General features: G+C 29.8%; 1 protein-coding gene across 4 annotated transcripts in view; it reads right to left on the reverse strand.

Annotated features, from left to right (window-relative positions):
- Positions 1-18,417, reverse strand: part of LOC148228376 (protein qui-1) — a 171,159-nt gene that overhangs the window by 59,851 nt on the left and 92,891 nt on the right. For 3 of the 4 annotated variants that reach the window (XM_088200422.1, XM_088200423.1, XM_088200424.1), the window contains exons 8-9: positions 13,219-13,378; positions 1,667-2,534 (exon numbers count right to left, since the gene is read on the reverse strand). In XM_088200422.1, coding sequence (XP_088056548.1) covers positions 1,667-2,534; positions 13,219-13,378 — 1,028 coding nt within the window. Of the gene's footprint in view, positions 1-1,666; positions 2,535-13,218; positions 13,379-18,417 lie in introns of those variants that run through there. The other variant, XM_088200425.1, reaches the window with a different exon arrangement.

Genomic DNA, 18,417 nt, shown 5'->3' on the forward strand with positions numbered 1-18,417 from the left:
TCGTGCGATGGTGACGGCACGATTTTATTGCTTTTGACGTGGATTTTTGACTTCTGAGAAGGAATAATTGTTTTTTGAGCTCTTCTATTGACCAAAATTCGGTTCAGATATGCTTCATCCGATTTGTAAGTTGCAATATTTTTTTAACGCTTGACAACAAAGCGTTTCCACTGCGACGGCACAATTTTATTGCTCTTGACGTGGAACTTGCACTTGCACAAAAAAATGCATTTAATAAAAAATAGTATGAATCTTCATGAAATCGAAATATTAACTCTAGATATACAGAATCTGGAAGATTGACGGGTTTCTAATTTGATTTATATCAGACAATAAAAATTTTTTAAAGATAGTGTTTTTTTACGACTTTTTATATTTGAACAATGCAAATATATTAAAACTACTTTTATTTTTGAAAATCTGGTCACTAAATACCTATTTTTAATGATATCCGTCAAATTGACATGCTTATATCCATAAATCTAGTGTTAAAAAACGATCACTTTTGTCCCCCTGGAAAAAGTTGAAACGACGTCCCTGCATTTAACATTTTGAGCATGCGTGATTATTGACAGTTGTCTGATTTAATGCTGCTAACATACGAATTGGATTCCCCTGCTAATTCTACACAATTATATTACTTGTTATTAATTCACTTTTCATAAGCTATTTACAATTCAAAATCCTATTTTTATAATCTAGAGCGAATTTCCAAATTTTTATCTAATTATCATATCATACAAATTTAACAAAGGGATATTTTCAATTTTTTGCAAACTAAAATATAGTCAAGATATATCGCAAAAGGGCAATTTTTCAAAAAAGGTTTTCATCTACATTTGTTCACATCTGATTAGGTGTTAAATTTGTCAGATTTTTATAGTATATGATTAAAAAATATTATTAAATCATTTTTATAATTTTAATTTCAATATAATATTTTATTTTTGTGATATACAAAGTGTGTTTTATTGCACGTACGTAATACGTGCATTAAAACACAACTTTGTATTTAAAAAGAATATATTACAATAAGCAATATTTTATTTGTATTGTGCATTAAATTTTTTAATGAAAACTACTTAATATTAAGAAGTACACGCTGCATACATATTTTTATACAAAACCTGATCTAACCTATAGAATAATAATTATTAAAATAATTAAAGTAAATTTTTCATTACAAATATGTATATAGGGTTACATAAGCATTAATATGGTTTCGAATGCTCATATTATGTTAATTCCATATTGAGCAATTAAATTGGTTTTGTTTGTAGCACGTTTGCTTTTGAAGTATTGTACAAATTAAAATTGTTTTTTGTATGGAACCACGTGAAATTTGTCTGATTTAATAATACTATCATATTTACTAGGAATGTTGATATCGATACTCACAATATTTTAGTTAAAATATGTAAAAAGTGAACGCTAATGGTTTCGCTATCATATTTTGATCACATTTATGAGAACATATTATACGGGCGTTATATTTATGTTTTTTTTCCCGTTTACCATTAATATGTATTGAAGCATATTTTATAGACGCTCTTATATTATTCATGCGTTTTCCGGCTCAGTTCGCGCAATTCATATTTATTGGGCTGTAAATAAAGCACGTCAAGAATCTACATAGATATAATAATATAAATATGAAAATGCTTACCCATCTGACGTTTAGCGGCGCACAGGGTCGAAAAATTAAAATCACCATCCTCCAGATTTATCAGAGCGTCGAGGTTGCTAGTAGGCATTAGTAACTCTAACAGTTCCGTTTCAGTCAAACCGAACTCTGCACACGTCAAGTATCTAGCCAGCCTAGCGAAAGCTTCCTTTCCAAACCTGCTCTCTAAGCTGTCTAAGCTCTTTTCTGAAATTTCCACCATAGATGTTCCACTTAATTGATAGTAGCATCCCGTCGATTTCAATTTCTCCTTTTGTGCCGGTGTAAATTGCAATTGCTCGATCGGAACAGAGCTAGTGCACACAAAGAACACGTTTTTGGGTAGCATCATCGGCACCCACGATAACCCATTCACTATATCGCACTCTAAAGGATTGACTTTGTGTATGTTATCTATGAAAATCATTAAAATCTCATTATCCATATCTTCGCACCGTCTCAGCAGGCTTTGGAACCAATTGTTGATATACAAAGGATCGAAACTAGCGTCTTTGGGCAGGTATCCTTCCGGTATCTTCAATATTATCGATATCTGCTGACAAGCGACCCTCAGTAGTTCCAAATTGTATGCCGATCTAGGTGTAGATGCCGAGAACCTTATGATTCTCAGCACTGGCTTTTTGAACAAAGTTTCGCACTCCTCGTAGAGGTGAGTGAGTAGGGTGGTTTTTCCGGAACCGTTTGCCCCGTATATAAGGGTGGGCGGGTGCTTAGTCTGAGATGTGTAATTCGAAGTCATGAAATCCTTTATCTGCCTCGTCGTTTCCAACAAGGAATCTTTATCCAATTTTTGACGCTTCAGATGGTCTCTGAAGAGGGTCATGTGTGTCAAATGTTCTTGAAATACCTCCTGAAATGAAACAAGAAAAAGGATACAATGATACAACGTCTATTTTTTACAAACATAACTAGATACATATATATATATACGAGGGATACCTGTAAAATAAAAATACAAGGATATTAAAAATATAACCGATTTCTTACTCCATTACTATTTTCAATAGCAATGCATATTTTTTGATATATATTTATTATAAATGAGAAGCAATATGAAAAACATTTTGGTTCAGCATCGTTAACATTTCATTATTTTTATGGCGTTTTTCTATACTCATTCATATTAAAGAACATTTAAAGTCAAAAACAAATCTTTGAAACAACTTAATATATATAAAACAGTTTTATATTTATAAAGACATGTTACATCATTTATTCAGGTTAACTGTTTAAGTAACAATAATAGGTATAATATATTTTGCAAACACACTACATATTTATCTTTGTGCGCGAACTTAAAATACGGTGGGGAACAAAGCTCTTTATGCAAATACGCATTAACCGTGAGAAATCACTTGTCGCATATACACGCTAAAATCACAATTCACCAAAATTCTATTAGTCTTTACGACTCGCCGACAAGTGCATTTATACGCGACTATCAGAAATTCCAAGGATTAGCATCATTTGATGCATATACAATAACCGTTTGGTATCTTTACAAAGCATTGATAGGTGCCGACAACCGGCTGTGAAATGTGTCTCATTATAGTGTTGCCAAATCTCCATATTAAATTCCAACTTTTTTATAAAAAAGACCACGATATATATGTAAGTGCATACATTGCGCACATCATTCTATTTTGATAATAATATTTCTCAAAATTTTTCTCTATTTACTCTCGACTTAAAACACACTATCAATCCAAATTCAAGCATCGGCCGTGAATTAGAAGACCGAGAAAGCAGGAGCTTCCCTCTTCACGTCACCCCTAATACAGCTACGACATGCGAAATTCAAAGTTCAACGCAGTCTTCAGAGACTACTGGATTCTACAGACGCTGATAAGCAAAAGTAATTATAAAAATTATAAACGATTCAAAAATTTTGGCAAAATAATAAAAATATTTATTAAAAATATACGCGTTACCATTAAGTCAGAAAATAAATACCTATTAGCTTTTAAATTGCTACTTTTTAGTAATGTTAGTTAATCCTTTGGGATGTATTCGATCTATAAATACATGTTTAGTATCCTACTATTTATAAAATAAATAATTCATTTATTTTATTTATCGAAAATTATGTGTAAAGTATATATATTAATTTTCAGTAATAGCTGTTTATTGCTCGATTTTCTCTCTTTTTTAACAATGTAAAGAAGTGTTTCAAATTGTTAATTATAATATGGATTAGGCTACCGGAAAGTTCTATGGCGTTAAAATCGATAAACTCGTTTCTACGTCTATGGCTACTGTTGAAAAAGGTGTTATAAGCTATTTTTTAAATATTTTCTGAAGCTCTTAACTGCTTTAAAAACTACTCTCATATACATTATGTATAACATACAAAATAAAAATAAAATATAAAATAACCTATTCGCAATTTTTTCATATATATGCTATGAAAAAGTATTTGAATATTAAGAACTCTTAAATCTTTGGAATTTTCTCTTTCTTTAGAACTCAGGAGCATTTTATGAATATCAAGGTTTTTTTTAATTCATTTTTATTGAAAATATGTAAAGCGAAACCCAATAAGCGCTTTATTATAAAATTCGAATGATATTGCGGTATTAAATGTAATTGATTTTTTAGCATTAAAACCCGAACCTATTTAATACAGTCTCAAGGCTACATACTCTCAAAATTGCCACAAAACCGGCATTTAAATATTAATTACACTTTTAGTGTGCATTAATTTGAAAAGGTGAACGTTGAAAAGGATATTTAACCTTTATAGGAATTATTATGTACATAAATATATACGCTCAGTAAATGGGGCTTCTTTAAATATTTTATTGTTAGGTAACTTGATTAAACATTATATTTTTGATCTGTAACGGAGTATTAGTTAAGCAAATACAGTGATTACTAGACTTCAGAGCTCGCAACTCAAATTACTCGTATGACAAATAAACTTGCACCATTAAAATTAATTGAAATGCTAATAATCCAATTCATTGGGGAAATTAGAAGCGGATTAATGGCAATTGAAATGATAAATATATACTACGTAATTAATAATAAAAAAATTAAGTTACGCAATACGTTTTTTTGCTCGTATGTCAAGTCAATTTAAAAAAAATTGCTCGTATCACGAAATTTTAGTAAGTCACGTTTTTACTGCATTTCATATTATAACATTTTAAAATATTGAACTTTATCGACTTAAATACGTTGTTTAATATGTTTTATATGCAATAAATAAATAATTTCACTGTAATGTATAAAACATGAATTTCGGTTTCGAAAATACATTTAGAAGGTAATTATTATTTTTAGGATTTATTTTATAGCTTGTCAAGAGATAAAGCGTAATTGAAGCATAAAATTGTGATCCTAAATGTATTTGCCACATAATATTGTTGACCTTCTTTCACGGATAAAATTACACGTCATATTTACTAGCTTCAAAGGTAAATGATTTATTAGTTATGATAAGTTTTTTACCGAAGCAAAATATCTTCAAAAAATATTTTTATTATATGATTATATGATTTAAAATATAATTTCACTCTAAAAAACTTTCTCCCACCTCTCGGTTAAGTTTTTAATTACATTAGCAGAAAATATTCTGATAGCACCCTTTTCAAATCGTCTGCATTTTCATTTTTTTAAGCGTTGCATCGATTGAAATAAATTATAGTCAAAAGGAGCAAGGTTTGGAGAATAAGGTGGATGAGATAAAACTGCCTAATCAAGTTTCTTGCTATTATTGAGAGGCAATTTTGCCACATGGGGACGCACGTTATCGTGCTGAAGAACTATTCGACTTCTGTTCACAGTGAAGGCCTTTTTTATTTCTTCGTGCACAACAATGCAGTTTATCACAATAAAAGCTTGCTGTTATTGCTTGGCCAGGTTTAAGAGCTTCGTAATGCACAATTCTTCTGCAATCCCACTACACACACAAAATAACTATTTTTACAGTAAGCCCAGTCTTTGCTCTAGGTTTTGCTACTTGACTTTTGGATAACCATTGTCTTTTACGACAATTATTTGTCGTATACAATACCCGTGTATCACATCCGGTTATCAAATGATTATGAAAAATGGTCAAGCGCTGACTTATTTTTTTCGATCAACTTGTATGGAACACCTTGTCTCCAAGCCTTCCCAATTTTATTGTGTCTATGCACTGTTGAAGCGGACTGGCTTAGTTTCTCGGCCATCCAATGAATAGTTTAAATAGGATTTGCTTATATTTTTGCAGCTAGAACATTATCATATATCTTTGCTGGTCTCCCACATCCAGGACTATACTTGATATCGTAAGTTCTTGTTCAATTTTTTTGAAACCATCTTTGACATTTGCGGATATCCAATGAAGTTTTCAAGAAAATTTTGTATAAATTGTTCACTTGATGAACATTCTGCCATTGTAAACGATGTCACAAAAATATGTCACCAACACAAATATAACAAATATAAAAAAACGAAATTTATTTCGGAATTATTTAATAGCTAAAATTTGATTAGGCCACATTAAATGTATGCTATTTTTTAGTATATAAGCAAGCAAATCTAATAAATACTAACCAATTATACTAAGATTTCATACTTAAGTTTTAAAGATCATATAGAACGATGTATGTATTTTCTCAAACACAAATCTATTAGGACATTTACATTAAAAACATGAAATATAACATAAAATACAATAGACGACTAGAAAAGTGCCACAAATTTTTTGAAATATAATTTACGAAACTGTAAAAGCTTTGTAGTATTATTATTCACGAAATCTCAAGATTCAAGGCCATTTTTGTCTCTTGAGTTTTTCAGGTAATCATAGCAAAAATATACTTATATACACTATATAATATAATAAAGCACACAAACGGTCTTAAAACTTGATATTCCGTGCAGGAATACAGTAAATCGTTAATGGGCGATTCATCTATGTATATGTTATGAATAATGAAATATTTTTGTGTCTAAAACACAGAATTCATAATTAATGATCAAAATGTAATTAAATATTTAAATAAAAAAACGTTAAAAATTAAAATATTATTATATAGTAAAAGATCTTGTACAGTGATAATTCCTAGCACGTTCTTTGTGCGTTTATCACTTTTCGACCGCATTAAAGAGGGATAATATGGAGAATTGGCATACATTACTAACACGCTATAAAATAGCAAAATTAAATGAAATGTTTATTATGGCACGTTGCATGATTTTCTCTGAAGCTCCAATGAAAAGCAAAGACGCAAAAAAGACGAAGAAAGTTAGTGAAAAGAGAACAATGTACACATTGATTACAAAGGACGACACTTAACACTGTATGCACACATATGAGTACATAATATACACATACGTATATTGAAGTGTAAAAAATCGCACGCGAATACTTCGGCTGAAAAGGTAGCATGCACGTTCACGAGTTGCCAGTTCGCTCGAAATGGGGCAATTAAGTTGCCTCGTGGATATATTAAGCTACGAGTTTTGCATGTCGCCCCTGAGAGGATATTGTGAGCATATTTTTCTCACTTACTCTGGAACACCTATATTCAACGTAGTTTTTTTTTTTAATTATTGGAATGGACTGCTTTTGTAGAAATCTCGAGAGAATTTACTACGTTATTTGATATTATTTTGAATATGTTAATATATGTTGTTATCGTATACATTAAGACCTTTTTCCGTATTTACGATCAAAGTATTTAGTTATCTTTGTAAGCAAGCTGGACTAGGGTTTAACGTAAAGAGAGAAGCGGCTGTTTTTTCGATCTTTTCCGTCTGTCGTTAGTAGGCGGTTCCTCACGGTTTCAAATTTATACTCATTGAGTCAAAGTTGGTAATTTTTATTACAGTTCTTGATGATGTTCTGGGGTTGGGCTTGATCAAAATTTATCATTTGGGTCCTTCGTACACATGACAAAACTGGGGAGTTTTTTGCTGAAACCGGCAATTAAGAAGATCTGGAGGTGTGATTAGATTACTTGTAACTTCCTATGTTTTTTAATAAGACGTTTGATATTTTGACAGACATGTTACATAATAAATGTACAATAGCGCTTGCCAATTGGAAAAAATTCGAATGCAATGAATCTCTTCTTTCATAATAAGCATTTTCAAGCTCTATCCGCTGGTATTGAAATTTTTACTACAGATTTATTATAATTTAAAAAAAAATCGTCCCAATTTATTGTTTCCATTTAGATTGTCGTTTAAAATATTGTCAATTGTAAATTTATGTTTATTTATAGTACATACACCAGGCGCGTACTATGAGATACTTTCCTTTTCGTTCGCTCGCCTGTTAAGTGACGAGAGTGAGTGAGAGATAAGTGCATGCGGTCCGCATGATAGTATTTTTCTACGATATGCTCATAAAGAAGTTTAACTGATTCAAAAAACATGAATACAAATAATATATATTCATCTGAAAATATCATTATATGTTATAAATGTGGGCATTAAATAAATTGTTTTAAAATTAGCTGAACAAAGTTTAAGTGTTCATGTTTATATAATTTATGCTATAACACATATGATAAATAGAATCTCAACCCATGCCATAAATTTATACGTGATAAGCGATAAGAATCTTAATATCACACTGAGTAGGATTTAGTCTATGAAAAAATAAATATTAAGTAAGATTTACTTTTTAAACAGATAACAAATATCGATATTAAAAAAAATCGTTGTTGGCTATTCAATTAAAAAGTAATTAGCTAATAGTTACTGCTTTAATATTAAAAATGCAAAAATAAACAAGAAATATAAAAATATATGTTGGGTCACCAAAATAAAGATAAACACCTAAAAGTGATTTTTTTTTCAAAATATGTTTTAGGATAACCTAATAAAAATTCACTTTTACAAAACGGAACGAGTTTACAAAAAGATTAAAATTCTGTGCTTGAATACAGCAAATGTCTAAGTAAATTTAACTCAAATAAAACAATGAGGTCCATTTGGGAAGAAGCAAATTAACGAACAATCATAACAATATCTTCTAATGCCAAGCTACAATGCTATACAAATCGACTAACTATAGAAATGGCGAAGAATTAGTTAAGCTCGAAATTTACAATGCCATTCAATTCTAATAATAATTACACACAATTAAATAACAACGCGACAACAATATTGTAGATCTTTTATGTAAGATACATAACTTAGAGCTAAGAAATTAAATGCAAATAGATTAAAAATATAAAGATAAAATATTTGTATTATTTAAGTAATATTTGCAAAAATAGTTTGAAACATATATTAATTTAAAATTATTAATAATAATTACAATACAAGTAATTATTATATTTTGAATATAGCTTACACTTATTATTTTTTATTGCGTTAGGGGGATTTTTTTATTTCAATGAAAATGTTTATATAAAAAATAGCACGCAAATAATACATTTTGCAATATAATAAAAATATTTAATCTTAATAAAACATTTTTTTATGAATTCCGCAATGAATATTTTACATCGCTCGTTATGGGGAAAATACCCATATTATTCGTCGGTCTTTGATCGTTTTAATTTTCATTGTTAAAAACGTTTATCTTTGTGCCTCTGTGTAAACGAACCCTCGAGGTAGGTTTTTGAAGTAAAAATTCAACGCGAATTTAGACGGAAAAAATAGAAGCCGCTTTTCATTCGGTTATGTACAAATGTGTAATATTGTATGTGTATGCGTTGGAAGGGTTTTTTATGTTCGAAAAGGGCAAAACGTTAATGAGCCTTATCTTGGACAATGAATAAAAACGTTAACCGTTTTACTTTTACGATTCAATTCGTCTCTATTTAATGTTGACCTGTATGTGTATCCATGACCGAATTATTTAAGTCAAAAATATTACGTGTTACGCGGAAAATTGGTTACCAACGTATAAATGATTACAATGAATTTATAATTTACTTTATTAAATACATTTCTTTAATAAAGAAACGAGGAGAAAGATATTTTTTAATCGTCTACGATGCACACGTTTATTTAATATATTAAACATTTCCCTGCCGCGGCTTTTCTTGCAAACAATTTACCTATTTGTATTCCACCCACGAACGTATTTCATACGTGATGCGAATTTCAATCGTGTCCATGGATGGGTTCGATCAATTTTTTGTTGTTGAAAATATTGGGAAACGTAAACAGAAAAAAGTGACCGATCCTAAGTTAATCACCGACGATTCGGGTAGATATTTACATTCGGAAGAATTTCGAAGCGTAAAGTTTTATTAAGAAAGTTTAGCGCGAGTGGAAAAAATAACATTTGCCAAACGACTTTGATCAATTTCAATTACAGAAATTTCAATGACTTTTAGCCAAAGTTCTTTACTTTTATTAATCAATCAACGTTTGTTTGTAGATCGATTTCTCAAGCGGTGTTGAAAGAAAATTTTCTCTTTCTTATTTGCCTTTCATTAATTTTATAATTAATAAATCTATACTTATTATAGCTATATTTTATGTCTTAAAAATACATATTTTTACAATATGATATTTCAGAATAACCAATCTTTGAATTTAAGTATGATATATGTTGGAATACTTTTTGTGAAATTCTTAAGCCGACGAAAATCAATAAATAACCGATAACATATTGATAGTGTCAGAGCCAGCGCGTTCGCCAATATCTAAAATTTATTTTTACTACGTTATGACAGAATTGAATATGTGCTATTTATTTTCCCTAATATTAAAAGCTTACTTTATTACTGCTATTAATATTAAATAAATAACATTACACATAGTTAAAAAAATTATCGATATTTATATAAAATATTATTCACACGTGATTCTAATTATTGTTATTGTTCATTTTTTTTCTAATGTTTAATATTGCGCGAAAATATCATTACTAATTATTTAAGCATAAAAATAATCACATTCTGATATGAACCTAAAGTTTCTTTTCTGCACAATTTAATGTTTTATATAACGGTATTTATTGCTAACTGGCACGGTTTAAATAACGAAAAAATACGTTCTATCAGAATAACTGAAAAAATAATAAAAAATGTCAGCGAAAAGAATTTTTCCGAGGAGGTAGCAAAACCTGCAAATCCTATTTAAACGCAATACACGTGTAGTTATTTAACAGTTTTTCAAGTTAACGAAATATAATAATGAAACGAATAACCCATGTCTAGTCAAGAAACGATTCAGATTAATCAAACCAGGCTCGCCTCTAAATCGTTAAAAGTTAACTTGAGTTCGGAAAGATTTTTCGGCGCAACGTTATGACTCTAACAATCCATCTTATATTTAAATTTAAATATCAATTTATTTCATTAATATTTATGGCAATTGTTGAAATATAAATATAATTTATATTTGTTTGTAATGTAAATGACAGAATGCTTAGGAATAGTAAGTAGATAAACACCACGTGAAAAACATGGGTTCAAATCCAATATTAACTCTGGTGTTTTAATTTCGTGATGATTAATTAAAATGAGCTAGGACGTACATATCAAAAATTAAATTTTTTTAATAATGAGCTTCTTTAACTCATAGATGATATCTATCTTAAAAAATGGACTAGACGCAAATTTTTTTACTGCTAAAAAATAGGTACAGAAGTAAAATGAGTATGTTACGGTGTTTTATTTATTGCTAATCAGGCTTGCCAAGAGGGGGGGAGGAGGTGAGATAAATTCCTGGGGCCCGTTCTCCTTGAGGGGACCGACTCTTGTTTGCGATATACGTATTTCAGATATAAGAATTTTTTGCCTATTTTATAAATACTTAAAAAAATAATAGGAGTGGAACATTGCCTTCAAAAGCACAAACTTTCTAGATAGTACTTTTAAAATAAGCAGTATTAATCAAAGGAACAGAGAGTATTTTTTTGATGCGGCTTCATTTGTGTTAACATTTATTTGCAAATTATTGTTTATTTTATTACTTTTTGAAAATGGGTTGCAGTAAATTCAGGTATTTGAACTGAAAAAAGAAGAAGCCAAGAAACAGCAAAGAATCAAAAGCAACACCAGCTGAGTTATACAAATTTAATGTTTCTATAGATCGGAGCAGAAGGAATAAATAATGCATTCAGTAATTTATATTATTATAAATAATGTATATGAAATCATATAATTTTACTACCTGCCACATAAATTATATTTTCACTGGTTTGATTTGACTGAAATGATATTTAAAAAAAATAATTTTGCCAAAAAAAAATGCATGTCATTCAATGAAATACTAAGAATCTTAATTAAATTAAAATAATAAGTAAAATAAGCACTGAAAGGCCTATTTTTGCCCCCACTTTAAAAAAGCTGAAAGGCTGTCCATGATTCTAAACCAGAAATTTTCGTGTTATCCTCAAAAAAAATCTAAGAAAAACAGTCTTTAAATCTATCACAAAAATATTTTTAAAAATATCATTTCAGTGAAATCGTAGATTTTTAGCGGCGTATTTATTTAACAGTGAAAATATAATTTATCTGGCAAATGCTAGTAAAATTATATGATTTCATATACATTACTTATTTTCATTCGATGTATAAATTTACCAGTAAATGTGTATTTTTCAGTAAAGTTATATTTTCACTAGTGATTCCAAATACACTTTCATAAATAGATATATATTTCTACTAGGGAAAAAATATTTTAACTGGTGAAATTATATGCTGCTCTAAAATATCAATGATACTCAATCTAACAGTTGCGAACCGTTCATTTCAATGAAAGTTCTAAAAATAATTTCATAATGAAAGTCCAAAATAAAAACTAAGTCAATTTATCTCACAGAGGAAAAAAATGGATTCTAAACAGATCAGGATCCCCTTAAATATGGCCAGAAAAATGCATGTCATTTAATAAAATACTATGAAACTTGATAAAATGAAAATATTAAAAAAATGACCACACATCCTTTTAAATAAATCCATTTAACTCACACATGTTAATAGTTATTAAAAAAAAATTATTTCGACGGTAAAAAATAAATAATATGCTTTTTTTATCATGGGGCTTAGAATAATTATTTACCCAGACTTTATTTTTGACATAATCTATTGGGATGGTATGGTATGTATGTTAATGTGCATATAATAGTTTTACTACTACCTAAATTATATGCCAATTCGTGTATTAGTACTATAGCAAGACATTAGTTAATCAACCAAAGAGATTATGTAAAATTAATAAATTAATTAAAGAGATTATGGAAATCAGCGATAAACTAATATGAGGTGATCTGAATTATTAACATCGAAATATATATTTCTTAGTTAACTTTTCGCTAATTTTTATTTTAAAAAATTACGATTGATTTTTTTTAAGTAACCTAGATTTCTAGATAAAATCCGGTGAACTGCGAGAGTATTTTGTGAAAAGTCAATATTTGAGTCGTCGCGTGAGGCCTATCTTAATTGCGATAATCTAAGTGCGTCATCGAGCCGCGCATTCAAGTTATGGAATACGTATACGTATATACCATAACGAGAAATATATTAGATTACCGCAGAGATTTCATTTCATTTTGGCTGTCGGTGGTGAAAGGATTATATTTTTTTCGCGTCGAAAATTTTATCGGCAATTCCCATGAAACTCACCTGAATCGTTTTCTTCCTCCCTTTGCCGCAATCCGGTTCTCCGCTGAGATCTTTTTCAATGAGCCTTTCCAGCGCACCGCGAACTTCGTCCCTTAGTTCCGATAAGTAATTCGCCTGGCCTGATTCTTCTGGGTCGGTCGCTCCTTCCCTCCAAGGACATCTTTAGAAGTAAAAAAATCCAAATAAAAATATTTTCAGCAACATTTGATCAACATACATATATATTTTATACACTGTATACATACAATCTAACACTCCTTAATCGATCTGAATCAAACATTGCATAGTTACTTTTTAGGACCATACTCAAAACATAATTCGGGCATATTTTAAAATATGAATACTTATTCATGATTTTTATAATAAAAAAATGTTTTAACTATAAAATAGTTACGTTTTTCTAAACTTCCATGATTGGAAATGATTCATTATCACCTTGTTTGTTTAATATGTCATGATATGAACTTATGTAGTATGTCTTGAATGGTAGAATCATACCTTAAATAAGGAAATTTGTGTTATTTAATGTGATAAAAATACAATTTCAACATTCTGATGGTGTATAATTTGCAAATGCTTAAGCGTATCATACAAAAGATTAGAGAAAAGAAGAGACATCGAACGGTCACGTGTTTATTTTTCATATAAATAGCGAAGTTATTCGTATTGAATTCCGTGCAATCTGTGTAATTAAATTGTAAAATCTAATTGTCTCTAAAGATTTACAGGTATATTTAGGACTGTATCTATACCTGGGTTGAAGTAAAGTGGAAATCGGCTGTCTTTTAAATCTTTGTCGATGCTTAGTGAGATTCGAATAAAGTTTTGTGTGTTCCAAAAATCAAGAGTATCTAGTGGAAGTTCTCCATGAAAATTCTTGACGGATATACATTATTTACGCGCTTATATAAGATGATCGATATGGAGGAGGTTCCTTGCTCTGCATACTTTTGATGTCTAGACCAGTTGCGATTAAGTTATTTTATACAGTCCTTTTTTGCGTTTTTTCGTTCTTGTAAACTTTTATTTTCTGGTAGTAGATTTCACAACCTGACGGCACTTTTCAATGCAATAACATTATTTTATATTTTATGGTCTATTTGGTGAAGAATTTTCACTATATTAGAAAAATAAATACACTTGTCGTTTATTACGCTTTTAGCACGTATTAGGTTACCGATATATTTTTTAATATTTACATTTTTACTGATTAAGTTTTAAAAGTGCAAATAAAAATTGTTTCATCAAACAGCAACAGGCCATCTTGATTATCACCATTGGCTGATTTCTCAGCTTTTATTACACTGGTTCTGCTAAGCATTTCTCCCAGTTGTCACTTGTGGTATCATCCTCCGCTATACTGTAGCTTTGAGAACCTCTCACGGACATCATCCCTGCGCCAGATTCTCCCCCACCGCTCGGAGAAAATATCTCGCCATTTATCGTCTGTCGCAATTGTAATATAATATAATATAATATAATAAAACTCTAACTAGATTTCACTAAGCACTTCACTAGCTACGAAGTCACACTCCTAGTGTTCTCAAACCCAAAGTTATACTATTTTTTTAAATTTGAAAAATTTATTTTTATTTGAAATACTAAAAAAATATCGTACTTATACTGTATAAATTTTATTTTACTTTTACTGCTAAAAAAATCCTAAAATTAAATACGAATTAGCATTACGCAAACTTAAAAATATACGAGTGCAAAGGGTTAATACATATAGTATACATATTTATGAAAAAAATAAATATTTAAAATATTTTCTATTCAGTGGCGTTGACGATGATTAATGTTATATTTATATTAGTACTCTTTCAGAAGAACCGCTTTTCGATCCATTTATGTAAATATAACAATAGTTGATCAAACTAATCACAGAATACAGTAAGCAGTTAAAACTTTTTTATTAATAATTATTTTAAAATAAGTATAGCATAATATGCGAAAAACTGTTTCGACGCTAGTACAAATTTTATAAACGCGTCATACTGATATTATTTTTCCGTTAGCTTATTATGGTACACGTTGTTTTTGATACATTTTCATAAAAATATGCTATTCAACGTGCACCTGTGTTCCAAATATATGTATGTCTTCTTCAAAAAATTATTTGGGAACACTTTTATTATAAACCAATATCTAATAATCATACCGAGTGAATGATTATATAACAAGAAGTAAATAATAGTTGCTTTGCTGAAAATCACAATTATCTTTGTTGCGGAGATCGCTTAAAAACATGGTTGGTTGATTAAAGGTAAAATATGTGTTCTGTCTAGGATATTTTCTAAGAAAATGCCTGTTTTAATTAAAAGAGAATTTTAATGCGCGAGAAGATGCGCCTTTTTAATGTTAAAACTAGTGCGGTAACAATTGCGCGCAGGACAAAAGCGCGTAAAGAATTTCAAAAGTCTGTAAAAACTTATTGCAAAAGCTGCTGTATCTTAACGCTGGTCGCCTTTTCTCGATCATTTATAATCGGATATGAGAAATGGGTGTAATACTACAACAATCGTCAAAGAAGACAGTAGTTATAAAAAAGTCAAGTAGCAAAACCTAGATCGAAGTTAGGGATCAATAAAACAAAATGTTATTTTTTGTGTATGCTAAGATTGCTAAGGAATTGTGCATTATCAAACTAATAAACCTAGCTAAACAATAACAGATAGATTGTGCACGAGGAAGTAAAAAAGCATGTACTTCCCAACATAATTCGAATAGTTGTTATCGTTACACGACAATGCGAAAAATAAATAAAAGTCTGCACGGTTTTATCTCATATACATTATTTTCCAGAACTTGCTCCTTTCTACAACTATGTATTTTGATCGTTGCAACACTTTATAGATGGGAAAAATAATTAAAATGCAGACAATGTGGAAAGGGGGCTATCGGAATATTTTTCATCAAAGCCTCAAACAGTTTATACAAATGGAATTAAAAATAGACCGAGAGGTGGGAGAAGGTTATATCTTTAGAAAATCTCAAAGGTTAGATGTCCACTGCATACTGGCGATTTTTTTTATGCCATCTATAGAAGCCATAAGCGGGTTAAAGCAGTAATAAATAACTGATATTAAGAGAAAATATTAATTGTTAGATTAACAATTTATTACTTGGCTAATTGTGATTTAATTAAAATTGATTTTCAAAAATGTTATAATTCTACTTTAGCACTATAGTTAGTACTGATATTATCGTCATAGTTTTAACAAAGTTTCATTAATGAAAGTAACGGCATTTATTTTAACAAACACGTCATTGAGGATTGGTTATGATTTGTCTGACCTATTTCCTATTTATATAAATGTGGAATCGAAACATTTTCCAAATTTATATATAGTTGACAAAACTCTATAAATGCATTTAACTGACACTCAAAAAAACAGCAAATTTTACGCTACTGAATATTTTTAAAAACAAAGGCATTTATTCAATTACACCTGGTTGACTATATTTTTAGTATCTATTATAAAATAATTCAGTACACGACTTCAATAAAATATTCTAGCGTAAAATTAGAGATACAAAAGATTTACTCGAAAGACAATATTTGATTTAAAAGAGCAATATAATAACTATGGAGATATATCAAAAACAATATAAAGCAACATCGACAAACCGAAATATCGAGTTAACCTTATATGTTTTTTTAAAACAAACATCAAAACAATTGACATTTATACGATATGTTTGTTATAAAATTTACCCTTTGTTTGGAAAACATTTATCGGTAAATAAATCAAATTAAAAAAATGATTTTATGCATTTAAATATTGATAATGTAGAGTTTTTTTAGTATATAAAATATTTGTTAAATAATATTCTTGCTCAAATGAATATTGCCTAAGAATTTCTCACAGCGTCCCCATCGTCTTATCAACGGATACTATGATAGGTAATGTAATAATGTAATGCGCTTAACGAAGCACTATTATACAGATCTAAGTGATTTGTTTTTGGCCGATTGCACGTACATCGGGCAGGAAACGAGATTCGGTCGTATTTTGGAGGGTCCAATTTCAACCCACCGAATGTGAATTCAAGACGAAGTTTTGTGTTATTAATGAGAATCCGTCGGCCATTTTGTTCCGACGTCAAGCGGAGGGAAAATTCTCTTTATTATTCAACAACGCCGCTTTTGACGGAAAACTGCGCACAGATCGCACTCTGATTGTTTTGGGTATAAATACATTTGTATAAACATATATACAAATACTACCATCAATAAAGTTGTATGGGGTAAGACGTAATTAAATTTTAACCTTAGATATTTTTTCTTTAATATTTTATAACAATATATAGTAGTTTAATGAGTTTTATGTTGATTAGTGAACACAAGATAATGCTCATTAATAGTTTTAAAGAACGACCTTAAACAAATACATAAGACACTTAACATGAGCTAATATTTTATTTCATATAAAGCGCCGCAGATTATATTCGCTGAGTGTTTATTATTTGGGGTTGGATTAAAAGTCTAAAAGAATCCGGAGGTTAATGGTTAAGGTTAAGGTTAATCTTAACGATGAACAGCAAATAAATTTATCGTATCGTAAATAATGCTTATACTAAAAGCAAAAGGCATAACGAAAATCAATGGATAAGACTCTTTAATATGATACTTTGGGAACCACCTATAATTTATCAGCGTTCATCGGCGACAGTTAATTTAACAATACAATTTTTAAAGCTTTTAGTTTTACTGAAAAGTTCGGGCATCAGCGTGAGAATCTGAATAATACGATAGTAGGTAATAAACGTCAGCAGGTCATTAGATATTTTGTCATTCCAGATAATACAGTTTTTAGAACACATGCCATAAAATTAAAGCTATCTTTGTGATAGACATATGCAGTATATTTGAAAAGCAGAACGCTAATAGGTCAGGATGTCTTTGTCATACCGCACTAGCACAATTCGGTCATATATAGCAAAAGTATTTGCATCATAATTATTAAATTTTAACTGCGTCTAAAAACTGCTAAGCGACGCAGGTGACACAAACGCAACAGTCATACCCAGACTAGGAATTTATCGTGAAAGCGCGTGAGCCCTAAATTTCTCTCTGTAGGGGCCATGTATATAAAAGCTCTTCAACTTAGACTCACTGAGTTTGTACAGATTTGAGACAAGAGAACGCCGACAAACTTCAGAGCATGGAAGATAAGAAACCGCTTCTCTCATAGC

Source organism: Plectrocnemia conspersa, unplaced genomic scaffold (assembly GCF_051122295.1).
Source record: "Plectrocnemia conspersa isolate PC_06_02 unplaced genomic scaffold, ASM5112229v1 ptg000012l, whole genome shotgun sequence".
NCBI classification, from domain to species: Eukaryota; Metazoa; Arthropoda; class Insecta; order Trichoptera; family Polycentropodidae; genus Plectrocnemia; species Plectrocnemia conspersa.